The sequence below is a fragment of the Falco punctatus genome (genome assembly GCF_963210335.1).
Source record: "Falco punctatus genome assembly, chromosome: 18".
Taxonomy (NCBI): Eukaryota; Metazoa; Chordata; class Aves; order Falconiformes; family Falconidae; genus Falco; species Falco punctatus.
Genome location: NC_137598.1, coordinates 1,454,350 through 1,467,265, shown reverse-complemented (window position 1 = coordinate 1,467,265; position 12,916 = coordinate 1,454,350). Strand labels below are relative to the sequence as shown.

At 66.3% G+C, this 12,916-nt stretch overlaps 2 protein-coding genes across 3 annotated transcripts in view; both read left to right on the top strand.

The window, feature by feature from the left end:
- The first annotated feature begins 401 nt into the window (after positions 1–401).
- On the top strand, positions 402–9,900 carry NPR1 (natriuretic peptide receptor 1). Of its 2 annotated transcripts, XM_080368584.1 has the most exons (21): positions 404–1,126; positions 2,676–2,875; positions 3,486–3,599; positions 3,958–4,093; positions 4,235–4,326; positions 4,409–4,544; positions 4,637–4,721; positions 4,824–4,944; positions 5,024–5,098; positions 5,189–5,266; positions 5,381–5,485; positions 5,771–5,842; positions 5,921–6,080; positions 6,160–6,315; positions 6,806–6,974; positions 7,056–7,202; positions 7,812–8,004; positions 8,115–8,289; positions 8,874–8,972; positions 9,101–9,192; positions 9,539–9,898. In XM_080368584.1, exons 1-21 carry the CDS (start codon positions 445–447, stop codon positions 9,599–9,601), a joined length of 3,150 nt encoding a protein of 1,049 aa, XP_080224710.1. In that variant the 5' UTR covers positions 404–444; the 3' UTR covers positions 9,602–9,898. The 2 variants fall into 2 exon arrangements, with proteins under 2 accessions (XP_080224709.1, XP_080224710.1); XM_080368583.1 differs by having other exon boundaries at positions 402–1,126; positions 5,024–5,266; positions 9,539–9,900.
- A 739-nt stretch (positions 9,901–10,639) lies between these two features.
- The window catches only part of INTS3 (integrator complex subunit 3), a 43,172-nt gene continuing 40,895 nt past the window's right edge, over positions 10,640–12,916 (top strand). The window contains exon 1 of the mRNA XM_080368716.1: positions 10,640–11,654. Coding sequence (XP_080224842.1) covers positions 11,562–11,654 — 93 coding nt within the window. The 5' untranslated portion in view covers positions 10,640–11,561. The remainder of the gene's footprint in view (positions 11,655–12,916) is intronic.

Below are 12,916 nucleotides of genomic sequence, written 5' to 3'. Positions count from 1 at the left end.
CTACCATGGCCACCCACTCCTTGTGCCACCCTTTTCTGGCATGTCATGGCTACCGTGGCCACCTACTCCTGGTGCCAGCCCTGTCTGGCATGTCGTGGCTACTGTGGCCACCCACTCCTGATGCCACCCCTGTCCCAGTGTGTTGTGGCTACTGTGGCCACCCACTCCCGGTGCAACCCTGTCACCTGCTCCCGGTGCCATCCCCGTCCGGCATATCGTGGCTACCATGGCCACCCACTCCCGGTGCCACCCTGCCATCCCACATCCCACGAGTGGGGATATCCCCACCCACCACCGGGCGGCCCCATCCTCCCTCCCGGCGGGAAGGAAGGAGTTAAGCTCGGTGTGGATGCTAACGGCCCTTTGTGTCACTGGGGGGGGGGGGGGGGAGGAAGGGCTCAGGGCTCAGCCCTGTCACGGGGGAGAAGCCACTCTCCGTGGGCGATGCTGGCGGTGCTGGCCCTGCTCTGCGGTGCGGTGACGGTGGCGGCGACAGCGGGGACGACCGCGTTGACTTTAGCTGTCGTGTTACCCGAACACAACCTCACCTACCCGTGGGCTTGGCCACGAGTGGGACCAGCGGTGCGCTTGGCCGCCGCCACCGTTAATGCCCGAGCCGATTTATTACCGGGCTTTACCCTCCGGTGGGTTTTCGGTAGCAGCGAGGATCGGCACGGTGTTTGCTCTGAAATGGCTGCGCCGTTGGCCGCTGTTGACCTCCAGCTCGCTCATCACCCCGCTGCATTTTTGGGACCCGGGTGCGTCTACACGGCGGCCCCAGTAGCCCGCTTTACAAGCCACTGGCGGCTTCCACTGGTGACAGCGGGTGCCGAAGCCCACGGCTTTGACGACAAGCAAGAGCAATTCGGGTTGACCACCCGTGCTGGTCCCAGTCACCGTAAACTGGGTGAACTGGGTGTGCAGCTCCATCGGCGTTTCAATTGGACCCGTCGGGCTTTACTGGTTTACTGGGATGAGAAAGTGGACGACCGGCCGTACTTCTTCGCCGCCGAGGGGCTGTACGTCCAGCTGCCCACCCTGCGCAACCTCACCGTCATGGATGTCGTCTTCCGCGACGGCGGCAACTTCTCCTTCATCATCCAGGAGATCAAGCAGAAGGGACGGAGTGAGTGCTGGGGGGGGACGGGACGCACCGACGGGGGGGGGTCCTGCCGCGGGCTGGCACGGGGAGAGGGACCGGGGTGGCGGTGGTGGGGTGCCGGGGCAGTGCATGGGTGGGCATGGCTGTGCGCGGCTCTGCACGGCTCCACGCGGGTGAGCATGGCTCTGCACGGCTGGGCATGGGTGCGTACGGCTGTGCCCACGTGTGCCCGGGTTCGCACAGCTCTACACGGCTCCACGCGGGTGTGCATGGCAGTGCACGGGTGTTCATAGCGGTACACAGCTGAGCACAGCTGTTCAAAACTTTACATGGGTGTGCATGGCTCAGCACGGCTCTGCATGACTTTACACGGGTGTGCATGGCTCAGCACAGCTCTGCACAGCTGTACACGGGTGTGCATGGCTCAGCACGGCTCTGCATGACTTTACAGGAGTGTGCACAGCTCAGCACGGCTCTGCACAGCTGTACACGGGTGTGCATGGCTCAGCACGGCTCTGCATGACTTTACAGGAGTGTGCACAGCTCAGCACGGCTCTGCACAGCTGTACACGGGTGTGCATGGCTCAGCACGGCTCTGCATGACTTTACAGGAGTGTGCAAGGCTCAGCACAGCTCTGCATGACTTTACACGGGTGTGCACGGCTCAGCACGGTTCTGCACAGCTGTACACGGGTGTGCATGGCTCAGCACGGCTCTGCATGACTTTACAGGAGTTTGCACGGCTCAGCATGGCTCTGCACAGCTGTACACGGATGTGCGTGGCTCAGCACAGTTGTACATGGGTGTGCATGGCTCTGCACGACTGTACACAGGAATGCTGCATAACCACACACACATCATGCATGTGCTGCCCCATCCTGCACCCTGACACCCCCCAGCCCCCCACCCTGTGTCATGCCCCACCAGGAGCTGCTGAGCGGGGCCACCTGCCCCGGTCCCCTCTGTGCGGTTGGCCCAGGCTGGCTCCGTCCCCGTCCCCATCAGAGCCATCCCGGGTGGCACCAGGGGAGTGGGTGTCGGTGGGGCTGGCACTGGGTGGGTAGCCTCTGGCACCCCCAGCCTCGCCACCTTGCTGCTCACCCCGGGTGGGTGCTGCTTTGAGGCCCCAGGGTCCTGGTGGGTGGCACGGCTGCGTCCCATGCTGGGCAGCACCCCGGGACCCCACCGGCACCGTGACCCCCTGCTGAAGGGGACCATGGCAGTGGGGTGGCAGCACCCACCGGGGCCACCGTGCCGCCGAGTCAATCTCTGCCGGGATCTGGGCCACAGGGAGGAGGAAACGGAGTCGGGAAAACAGGAAACCTGGGCCTGGCGCCTGTGTTGGAGGGCAGAGGCGGGCAGGGCACGGGGGGGGCAGGGGGGCAGGCAGAGGGGGTCGGGACCCCCCAGCTCCCCAGCACCCCACTTGGCCACCCTCCACCCACTCAGCAGCATGACCCCACCGCGTGTCACCTCCCACGTCAAGCAGGGACCCTCGGGATGCTGAGGGTCTCGGGGGTCTCCCAGGGACAGGGGGGTCCCGGGGTGCCACGAGCTGTCTCACCCTGCGCAGTCGTGTACGTGTGCTGCGCCCCGGCCACGCTGCGGGAGCTGATGCTGCAGGCGGGGCGCGAAGGGCTGACCCGCGGCGACTACGCCTTCTTCTACATCGACATCTTCGGGGCCAGCCTGCAGGGCCGCCGCTTCCCCGAGCCCCAGCAGCCGTGGAGGCGGGGGGACCGCCACGACGCCAGTGCCCGGCAGGCCTTCGAGGTGAGCCGGGGCTCTGCGCTGGCACCCACCGCACACGCGTGTGCATGTGCACGGGCTCCCACCCACGCATGTGCATGTGCACGGGCACCCAGTGCACCCACATGTGTATGTGCACAGGCACCCACTGCACACGTCTGTGCATGTGCACAGGCTCCCACCCACGCATGCATGTGCACAGGCATCCACCACACGTGTGTGTGCATGTGCCTGGGCTCCCACCCACATGTCTGTGTGCACAGGCACATACGTGTGTGTGCATGTGCCTGAGCACCCACCACACACACATGCGCATGTGCCTGGGCTCCCACCCCTGTGTGTGCATGCACGGGCACCCACCCACACGTGCATGTGCGCAGGCACCCACCATGCACGTGTGTGCGTTTGCGCAGGCACTAACCCCCATGTGCGTGCCCCCCACGGGGAGCGGGGCTGCGGTGGGTGCCGGAGCACCCCCGTGCCCCCCCCCTAGCTCCCAGCTGCTGGTGACCCCCAAGGAGGAAGGGAACGGGATCAATGGTGCCGGGGCCCTGCCCCGTGCCCAGTGTGGGACCCCCGGTCCCCTGGAGTGGGCAGGGTCCCTGGCCCCGCTGCCAGCCGCTGTCCCCCCCAGGCTGTCACCATCATCACCTACAAGGAGCCCGAGAACCCCGAGTACCGGCCCTTCCTGGCGCGGCTGAAGGATGAGGCGCTCACCCACTTCAACTTCTCCATGAAAGATGATTTGGTGGGACACGGTGGGATGGAGCCAGGAAGGCTGTGGGGCACGGGGGGGAGCTGGGGCTGCTGGGGGCCTGGGGTGGTGCTGGGGACAAAGGAACAAGGGGACACAGGGTTGAGCTGGGGACAAGGGGACATGGAATGGAGCTGGGGACACGGGATGGAGCTGGAGCTGCTGGGGGACACAGGATGGAGATGGAGCTGCTAAGGGACATGGGATGGAGATGGGGACAGGGACAAGGGGATGTGGGATGGAGCTGAGGCTGCTGGGGACAAGGAGCTGTGGGATGACCTAGGGCTGCTGGGGACAAGGGGACAGGGACCCCAGGCTGTGCCCCATCCCCGAGCCATCTCGGTGCCACCAGATGAACTTCATCGCGGCTGCCTTCCACGACGGGGTGCTGCTCTATGCCCAGGCCGTCACCGAGACGCTGGAGCGGGGAGGCTCCATCACCAACGCCTCCGCCATCACCCGCCAGATGTGGAACCGCACCTTCTATGGTGAGCCCCGTCCCCGTCCCAGCTGGGTGCCACCCACCAACCCCCTTGGGAGGATGATCCGTTGGGTTTGGAGCCCCCACCCATGGACTGGGGTCCCCAGGGTCCCCCCTACCCTGGCAGCCACTCACCCTCTGTCCCCAGGTGTCACCGGCTTCCTGAAGATCGATGAGAATGGAGACCGGGAGAGCGACTACTCCCTGTGGGACATGGACCCAGTGCTGGGGGACTTCCAGGTGAGCCCCACTGCGGGGGCAGCTGGTCCCATGGGGCAGCTGGGAGCTCCCTCCCACCCATTTCTTGCCCCCCCTCCCCAAGATCGTGGCCAACTACAATGGCACCACCAAGAAGATTGAGATGGTGCCAGGGCGTGAGATCCACTGGCCGGGGAACGTGGTCCCCTCTGACGTCCCCCCCTGTGGCTTCGATAACAGCGACCCGCTGTGCCGCAAAGGTGAGCAGTGATGGCAGGGGGGGGGGACACAACACGAGACCCCCCACCCTGGGCACCCACTGGCCCCTCACCACCCTCCTCTTGCTGTGCAGCCAACCTGTCCACCCTGGAGGTCCTGTCCCTCGTGGTCAGCCTGATCCTCCTGGCCATCACCGTCACCTCCTTCTTCATCTACAGGTGGGGGTGCCGGGGTCAGGGAGGGTGACCCCAAGGCTGCGCTGCTGTCCCCAGAGGTGGGGGGACACAGGCGGGGGGTCTCACCCTGCCCTCCCGGTGCAGGAAGCTGCAACTGGAGAAGGAGCTGGCGGCCGAGCTGTGGCGTGTCCAGTGGGAGGACGTGCAGATGAGCAGCTTGGAGAAACACCTCCGGAGCGCCGGCAGCAAGCTCACCCTCTCCCTGGTGGGCACCCAGCCCATCCCCAGCCCCGCTCCGGAGGCAGGGACCTGGTGCAGGGCTCACCCCGTGTCCCTTTCCCCAGAGGGGCTCCAACTACGGCTCGCTGATGACCATGGAGGGACAGTTCCAGGTCTACGCCAAGACGGCGTATTACAAGGTATGGGGGTGCGGGAGCAGGGGTGGGCACCCACCACCCCACTGGGCACCCACCACCCCACCAGGCACCCATCACCCCGTGTCTCCCCAGGGCAACCTCGTGGCTGTGAAGCACCTCAACCGCAAGCGCATCGAGCTGACGCGCAAGGTCTTGTTTGAGCTGAAGCATGTAGGTGGCGCCCGGTTTGGCATCACGCGGTGGGGTGGGGGTGCCCAGCCGGGTGTCCCCTGGCTGGGGTGGGGGGTGACGTGAGCCTGGTCCCACACCCTGCTCCCGGCTTAGATGCGGGATGTCCAGAATGAGCATCTGACCCGCTTCATCGGCGCCTGCACCGACCCCCCAAACATCTGCATCCTGACGGAGTACTGCCCGCGCGGGAGCCTCCAGGTACCGGCAGGGTCCTGGTCCCTGGCAGCCGTCTGGGGCTGGAGCCGCTCCCTCCAGTGCCCATCTCCCAGTGTTGGGGCTGCACAGTGCTCATCACCCATCATCGGGGCTGCACGGTGCCCATCACCCAGCCTCAGGGCCGCACAGTGCCCATCACCCATCGTTGGGGCCACACGGTGCCCATCACCCGGTGTCGGGGCTGCTCGCAGCGGGCAGATGGGTGCTGTCCCCCATCCCTGGACCATCCCTGGTGGGAGGACAGCAAGGTGACCCTCATGTCCCCAGGACATCTTGGAGAATGAGAGCATCACGCTGGACTGGATGTTCCGCTATTCCCTCACCCATGACATCGTCAAGGTAACGAGATGGTTCCCACAGGGGTCCCCATTCCCATGGCAGGGGAGCAGTGGGTCTGATGGCTCTCCATCCTGCCAGGGCATGCAGTTCCTGCACAACGGGGTCATCGTCTCCCACGGGAACCTCAAGTCCTCCAACTGTGTGGTGGACAGCCGCTTCGTGCTGAAGATCACGGACTATGGGTTGGAGAGCTTCCGCGTAGCCCCCGATGGCGAGGACTCCCACGCGCTCTTCGCCAGTGAGCAACCTGCCCATCCCCCCACCCCGCCCCTGCCTGGGGTCCCTGCCCGGCCTCAGCCCCCTCCCTGTTGCCACAGAGAAGCTGTGGACGGCGCCCGAGCTGCTGCGGATGGAGTCACCGCCGGCCCGCGGCACGCAGAAGGGCGACGTTTACAGCTTCGGCATCATCCTGCAAGAGATTGCCCTGCGCAACGGCGTCTTCTACGTGGAGGGGCTCGACCTGAGCCCTAAAGGTGGGGGGGAGGGCCAGGGTGATGGTGCCAGGGACCAGTTGATGGGTGCTTGGACGAGTTGATGATGGGTGCTTGAACGAGTTGATGATGGGTGCTTGGACCTGCTGGCGATGGGTGCTCGGACCTGTTGGTGATGGTGATGGGTGCTCGGACCTGTTGGTGATGGGTGCTTGAAACTGGTGTCAATGGATGCTTAGACCTGCTGCTGGATTCTTGGTCCAGTTGATGGGTGCTTGGACCTGTTCTGATGGGTGCTTAGCCCTGCTGATGACTTATTGGACCATCTGACAAGTGCTTGGACCAGCTGGTGGGTTGTTGGACCAGCTGATGGGTTGTTGGCCTCGCTAGATGGGTGCTTGGACCAGCTGATGGGTTGTTGGCCTCACTGATGGGTGCTTGGACCTGCTGTGATGGGTGCTTGGACCTGCTGATGGGTGCTTGGACCAGCTGATGGGTTGTTGGCCTCACTGATGGGTGCTTGGACCCACAGAGATCATTGAGCGGGTGAAGAGCGGGGAGCGCCCCAGCTTCCGCCCCTCGGCCAACGTGGGGTGCCACATGGAAGAGCTGGGCCAGCTGATGCAGCACTGCTGGGCTGAGGACGTGCTGGAGCGCCCTGACTTCAACCAGATCAAGGTCCAGCTCCGCAAGTTCAACAGGTACCTCTGGCTCCCCCAGCCCTGTGGGCAATGGGTGACCCCGAAAAAGGTCCCTGGATGGGTGCTCACCCCTGCCTGCAGGGAGAGCAGCAGCAACATCCTGGACAACCTGCTGTCGCGCATGGAGCAGTACGCCAACAACCTGGAGGAGCTGGTGGAGGAGCGAACCCAAGCCTACCTGGAGGAGAAACGCAAGGCTGAGGCTCTCCTCTACCAAATCCTGCCCCAGTAAGCACTGGGGGGGCCCCGGCCCCTGTGCACCCCCTTACTGCTGGGCACCACACTGGCATCCCCTGCCTGCCCCAGGCTGGGGTCCCCCGTGGATGCCCTGCATGGCTGGGGGTGCTTGGAGGGGCTGGGGACCCCAAGGGCTCCCATGTTGCTTGGGGCTGGGGGTGCTTGGAGGGGCTGGAGACACCAAGGATCTCCATGTTCCTTGGGACTGGGGGTGTTTGGAGGGGCTGGGGACCCCCCCAGACTGGTGCATGGCTCCAGGTGCCTGAAGGGGCCAGGGACCCTAGGGACCCCCCAACATGCTTCATGGCAAGGAGTGCTTGGAGGGCTGGAGACCCCCCAGTTCCCTGTGTCATGGCTTTTTGGGGCTTGGGGTACCTAAAGGAGGCAGGGATGACCCCAGACCCCCAGCATGTGTAGGGGTGGGGGTCCTCAGAGGGACCAGGGACTACCCCGGCCCCCCATCATGGCTCAGAGCTGGGGGTCCTCAGATGGCTGGAGACCCCCAGGACCCCCTGGCATAGCTGGAGGCTGGGAAGTCCCTGCCTTCAGGAGGGGTTGGGGGGCTGTGCCCCCCCCATAACCCCCCCCCCCGTCCCCCAGCTCAGTGGCGGAGCAGCTGAAGCGGGGGGAGACGGTGCAGGCGGAGGCTTTCGACAGCGTCACCATCTACTTCAGTGACATCGTGGGTTTCACGGCGCTGTCGGCCGAGAGCACCCCCATGCAGGTGGTGACGCTGCTCAACGACCTCTACACCTGCTTCGACGCCATCATCGACAACTTCGACGTCTACAAAGTGAGCACATGCCAGAACATACATGAACACGCATGAACAGGCATGCACCACGGGTCACGCCAGGCACCCCAGCGACGGTGTCAGCACCCAGCACCCATGGTGTGTCGCAGGTGGAGACGATCGGGGACGCCTACATGGTGGTGTCGGGGCTGCCGGTGCGCAACGGGAAGCTGCATGCGCGTGAGGTGGCCCGCATGGCGCTGGCGCTGCTGGACGCCGTCCGCTCCTTCCGCATCCGCCACCGGCCGCAGCAGCAGCTCAAGCTGCGCATCGGCATCCACACGGGTCAGTGGGGACGGGGACATGGTGGGTCACTGGGGACAGGGGTGGGGATGGGGCACCCCACAGGTCAGTGGGGACGGGGACATGGTGGGGTCACTGGGGATGGGGGTGGGGACGGGGCACCCCACAGGTCAGTGGGGACGGGGACATGGTGGGGTCACTGGGGATGGGGGTGGGGATGGGGCACCCCACAGGTCAGTGGGGACAGGGACGTGGCACCCACATGGGTCCATGGGGACAGGGACATGGCACCCCATGGGTGAGTGGGGACAGGGATGGGGACATGGCACCCACATGGGTCAGCAGGGATGGGGACAGGGACATGGCACCCATGTATGGGTCACAGGGGATGGGGACATGGCACCCACACGGGCTCATGGGTGGGGGGACACAGCACCCATGTGGACCAGCAAAGATGGGGGGACAGGGCAGTCCCTGGGGCTGGGGGGACACCCAGCCCTCTCACGGACCCCAAGGATGGGGAGGGGACATCAGCACCCAGGGGGACAGTGGGGCCATGGGGATGGGAGCCCCCAGCAAGGGGGCTGGGTCAGCCTGGGGTGGGGGGCTCACTGGGTGTCCCACAGGACCCGTCTGTGCTGGCGTCGTGGGTCTCAAGATGCCCCGGTACTGCCTCTTCGGGGACACGGTGAACACGGCCTCGCGCATGGAGTCCAACGGGGAAGGTGCTGGGGCACCCATGGGTGCTGTGGGCGCTGGGCTGGGCACCTGTGGGGGCTGGGCTGGGCACCCATGGGTGCTGTGGGGGTGGGCTGGGCACCCATGGGTGCTGATGGGACACCCCCCCCACCAGCCCTGAAGATCCACATCTCGGCGGTGACCAAGGCGGTGCTGGAGGAGTTCGGCTGCTTCGAGCTGGAGCTGCGGGGGGACGTGGAGATGAAGGTGAGCTCCAGCCCCCCCCCAATGGCTGCCCCAGTGGGGTCCCCTCAGCATCCTCATCCCACAGCCCCACAGTGGCCCCCCCCGCACCCCCACCCCAGGGGCAATGGCTGCCCCCCCGCACCCCGACCCCTGGGACAGTGCCCCCCCCCCGCACCCCAAACCCTGGGGCAATGTCTCCCACCTCCCTGTACCCCGACCCCCTAAGTCATGGACCCCTCCGCACCCCGACCCCTGGGGCAATGCCCTCCCCCCCCCCCAACCCCGACCCCTGGGGCAATGGGTGCCCCCCCACACCCTGACCCCTGGAGCAATGCCCCCCCCAGCCCCCCGCCCCCTCTCTCCGCAGGGCAAGGGGAAGGTGAGGACCTACTGGCTGCTGGGGGAGCGCGGGAGCAGCACCCGGGGCTGACCCCCCCGGGGGGTTAACTCCCCCCCCAGCCCCCTGGGGCTAAGCCCGACACCACCCCCACAGCCCCCCCAGACCGGGGCCAGGCTGGTGGTCCCCGCCAGCGGCCAGGGGGGCCAGGCATGCCCCCCACGGCACCGCCCCCCACGAGCTGAACCCCGAAAGCTGCGGGGGGGGCCCCCGTGTCCCAGCAGCCCTATGGCCTGGCCCTGGCACCGGGGGGGGGGCAGGGGGGACACGGGGGGCCGGGGACAGTGCGGACCCCCGGGGAGGGGGGCACTAGAGCTCTAATTTTTGTAATAAAGCTGGTGTGTACGCATTCGCCGTGGGTCTCAGTGGGGTCCTGGGGTCCCCCCCTGGCCCCCCCCCCGGGGTCCCCCCACACCGCCTGGTCTCACTGGCGTTCTGGGTGGTATCGGGGGTCTCCCCGTGTAGCAGCAGCTTCACAGGGGCCCAAGCGCGCTTGGGGGGGGGGGGGGGGGGCGGGGCTTGGCAAGACGGGGCACCCCGGGGGGGGGAGGGGGCGGGTCCGGGGAGTCTGCGGGGCCAAAGGAGCCGGGACCGGGCAGCGGGGTAGCAGTGGGGACAGGAGGTGGTGGGTCCGCGGGGCGGGGGGCTGGGGGGGGCGCCAGGGCAAGGGGTTGGGGGGGGTCCCAGGGCCGTGGGGGCGGGATCCCCTGGGCAGGGGGCGGGGGGGTGTCACCGAGGCAGGGGCATTCCCCGCGGCAGGGGGATTACCCAGGGCAGGGGTTGGGGGGGGGTCCCGGGGCGGGGTCTGGGGAGGTCCCCAGGGCAGGGGGTGGGGGGGTCCCCAGGGCTGGGGTGGGGGGTCCCCGGGGCAGGGGGCTGGGGTGGTCCCCAGGGCAGGGGGCTACCCAACGGGGAGGGTTGGGGGGGTCCCGGTGATGCACGCCCCGCGGGGGGCTCAGGGGTCCTGGTCATGACCGATCCGGGGGGGTCGGGGGGTGCCGGGGGGGCCTGGCCGTGCCCGGCCAGGGGGGCTCTCGGGAGGGTTCGGGGGGTCTCGGCCATGCCCGACCCCAGGACTCCCGGGGGTCCCCGGCCACGCGCGGCGCCTCGGGGAGCGCGAGGGCGGAGCATCCCTCCAGCTCCGACCCGCCCCCGTCATCCCATTGGCCGAGGAGCCCGTGGCGGCCCCGCCTCCCGCCCAGCTCCCCGTCCTGTCACTCCGAGCAGTATCTCTGCTGTCATTGGACAGCAGACGCGAGGGGCGGGTGCTTCCGGCCGCCTGGCGCTTCCTCTTCCCCCCGGGCCCTCCTGTCCCTCTCCCGGTGACTTCCGGTCGCGGCGCTGGGCGGGGGGTGCGGAGCCGCCGCTCCCCTCCCCCCCGGCACCGAGACCCCCGCCCGGTGGAGCCCCCCCCGCCCCGCCCTGCCCCGTCCCGCGCCGGGGGGCCTGTCACACCCCCGGCGCCCCCCGCCCCCCGCGGCGGGGACCCCCGGGACCGCCTCCCCACAGGCCTCCCCCGGGGGCCACCCTCGCCACAGGCCTCCTCTGGCGCGGCCGACGGGGACCCCCTCCCCGCGCCGGCACCCCCACAGCTCCCCCCCCCCCGGGGTCTCTCCAGAGCCCCCCTCCCCTAGGGCTGCCCCATAGCACAGCAGGGCGCCAGGCCGCAGGCCCCAGGCCTGCCCCAGTCAAAGAGCAGCCCCTCCACCCCTGCTAAGGGGAGGCAGCCCCCTGTACCCCCCCGTCCAGGGGCAAGCCCCCCCTGAGGAGCAGGCGGGGGTGCCCCTGTCCCCTCCACCCCATTGCTTCCCATTGCTGGAGCGGGGGGTGCCCCGGAGGGGGGGGGGGGTATTTCCCATAAACACCCCTCTCCCCATCCTCCCAGGAGGAAGAGCTGGGTGGGGGGGCTTACCAAGCGAAAAGGGGGGGCTCCTCTCAGGCCAATCCCCCTGGATAGGGGCTGCCCTCCTCCCTCTCCTCCCCTCCCCCAGCCATGGAGATGCAGAAGGGGAAGGGGGGAGCAGCAGGAGGAGGAGGGAAGTTGCTGGTCTCCACTCTTCTGGATGCCAAGGATGAGTTGGAGGAGGTAGGTGCCTGGGGCTGGGGGCAGGGGGGCTCCAGGGGGTGGGTTACGGGCTCAGCCCCATGCGGGGTGCGGGCAGGGTGACGCACGCTGCTCCCCTTGCCCATTCCTGTGTGGGGAAGGGGCTCATTTGAAACAGAAAACACCTCCCAGCTGGGGTCTCCCTGCCCACCTGGCCCTGGCTGTGCTTGGGCCGGGCAGCTGCAGGTTGCGGAGCAGGGTTATGAAGCTTGCTGAGTGCAGACAGGACTCATCTTTCCAGCATCTGTGAAACTTTCCGACCTGTGTTCACCAGGCCCCAGGTTACACAGCACTGTCCTACTTCCCACTGAGCTTTTCTTCTAGCAGCGGGATAAGAGACCTGGTTCTTCTACAGGTGGGGAAGGTTTGGGATCTCCCCAGGACAACTGGGATCTCCTGATGTGGAGGAGCTGTGGAAGAGCCGGTAGCGCAGGGACCCGGGTGAGGTGGACACATGGCTCAGGCCCTTCTATAATGCGGATTGACACCTGGCTTGTGGGGCCACCCCGGCGAGTGTTCGGGGATATTCCTAAAGCTGGTGTAGGGCCAGCTTCCCTGGTGCCATGGGTGCAGCAACACACTTGTAAATGGCTAGACTTGTGGGAGAGACCGGTTATTTATTGTGTGATGGAAACGAGTGTATTTGGGGCTCATGAAATGGTGCAGACAAAAAAACAAAAACATGTTGGATTTCAATTGCAGGAGAAAAATAGGGTGGTAACTGGAATAGCTAGGTCTCAAGGTCTGGAAACTGTCCTTTGCCATTTAGAGTGTATTTATATTCCTACAAAGCACTCGTTGGTCCCCATGTGTGTTTTGGGTCCTGTCCAGGTCTGGACAGAACGTTCCCAGCTTCAGACCCACGCAGCTCTGCGAGGTCCAGCATGGCCAGGAGCTTTGGTTAGGCTCGAATTTGGTTCCAGGCTACTGAAGCAATTCCCCTGCAGTCTGGGTCGCTCTCAGCTGGATCTTTCCATGAGAGTGTTGAGTCTGGGAAGGAGCCATCAGGAGTCAGCGAGCGCGGTGGAGCTCATTTTTGATCATGGTGATGTATCCGGGCAAATGCAGGTACCAGAAGGAGAGGACATCCCAGAGACAAGCTTTGTTTAACCATCAAGCCTTCCTCCTGTGCCTCTTAAAGCACTGGGAAGCAGTGCCTTAGCCTAGAAGCCCAGTCAGCTGGGAGAAACTGGTTTGGGCATTAATTATATCCCTGAGTGCTGATGGATTTACTGTCACAGTTT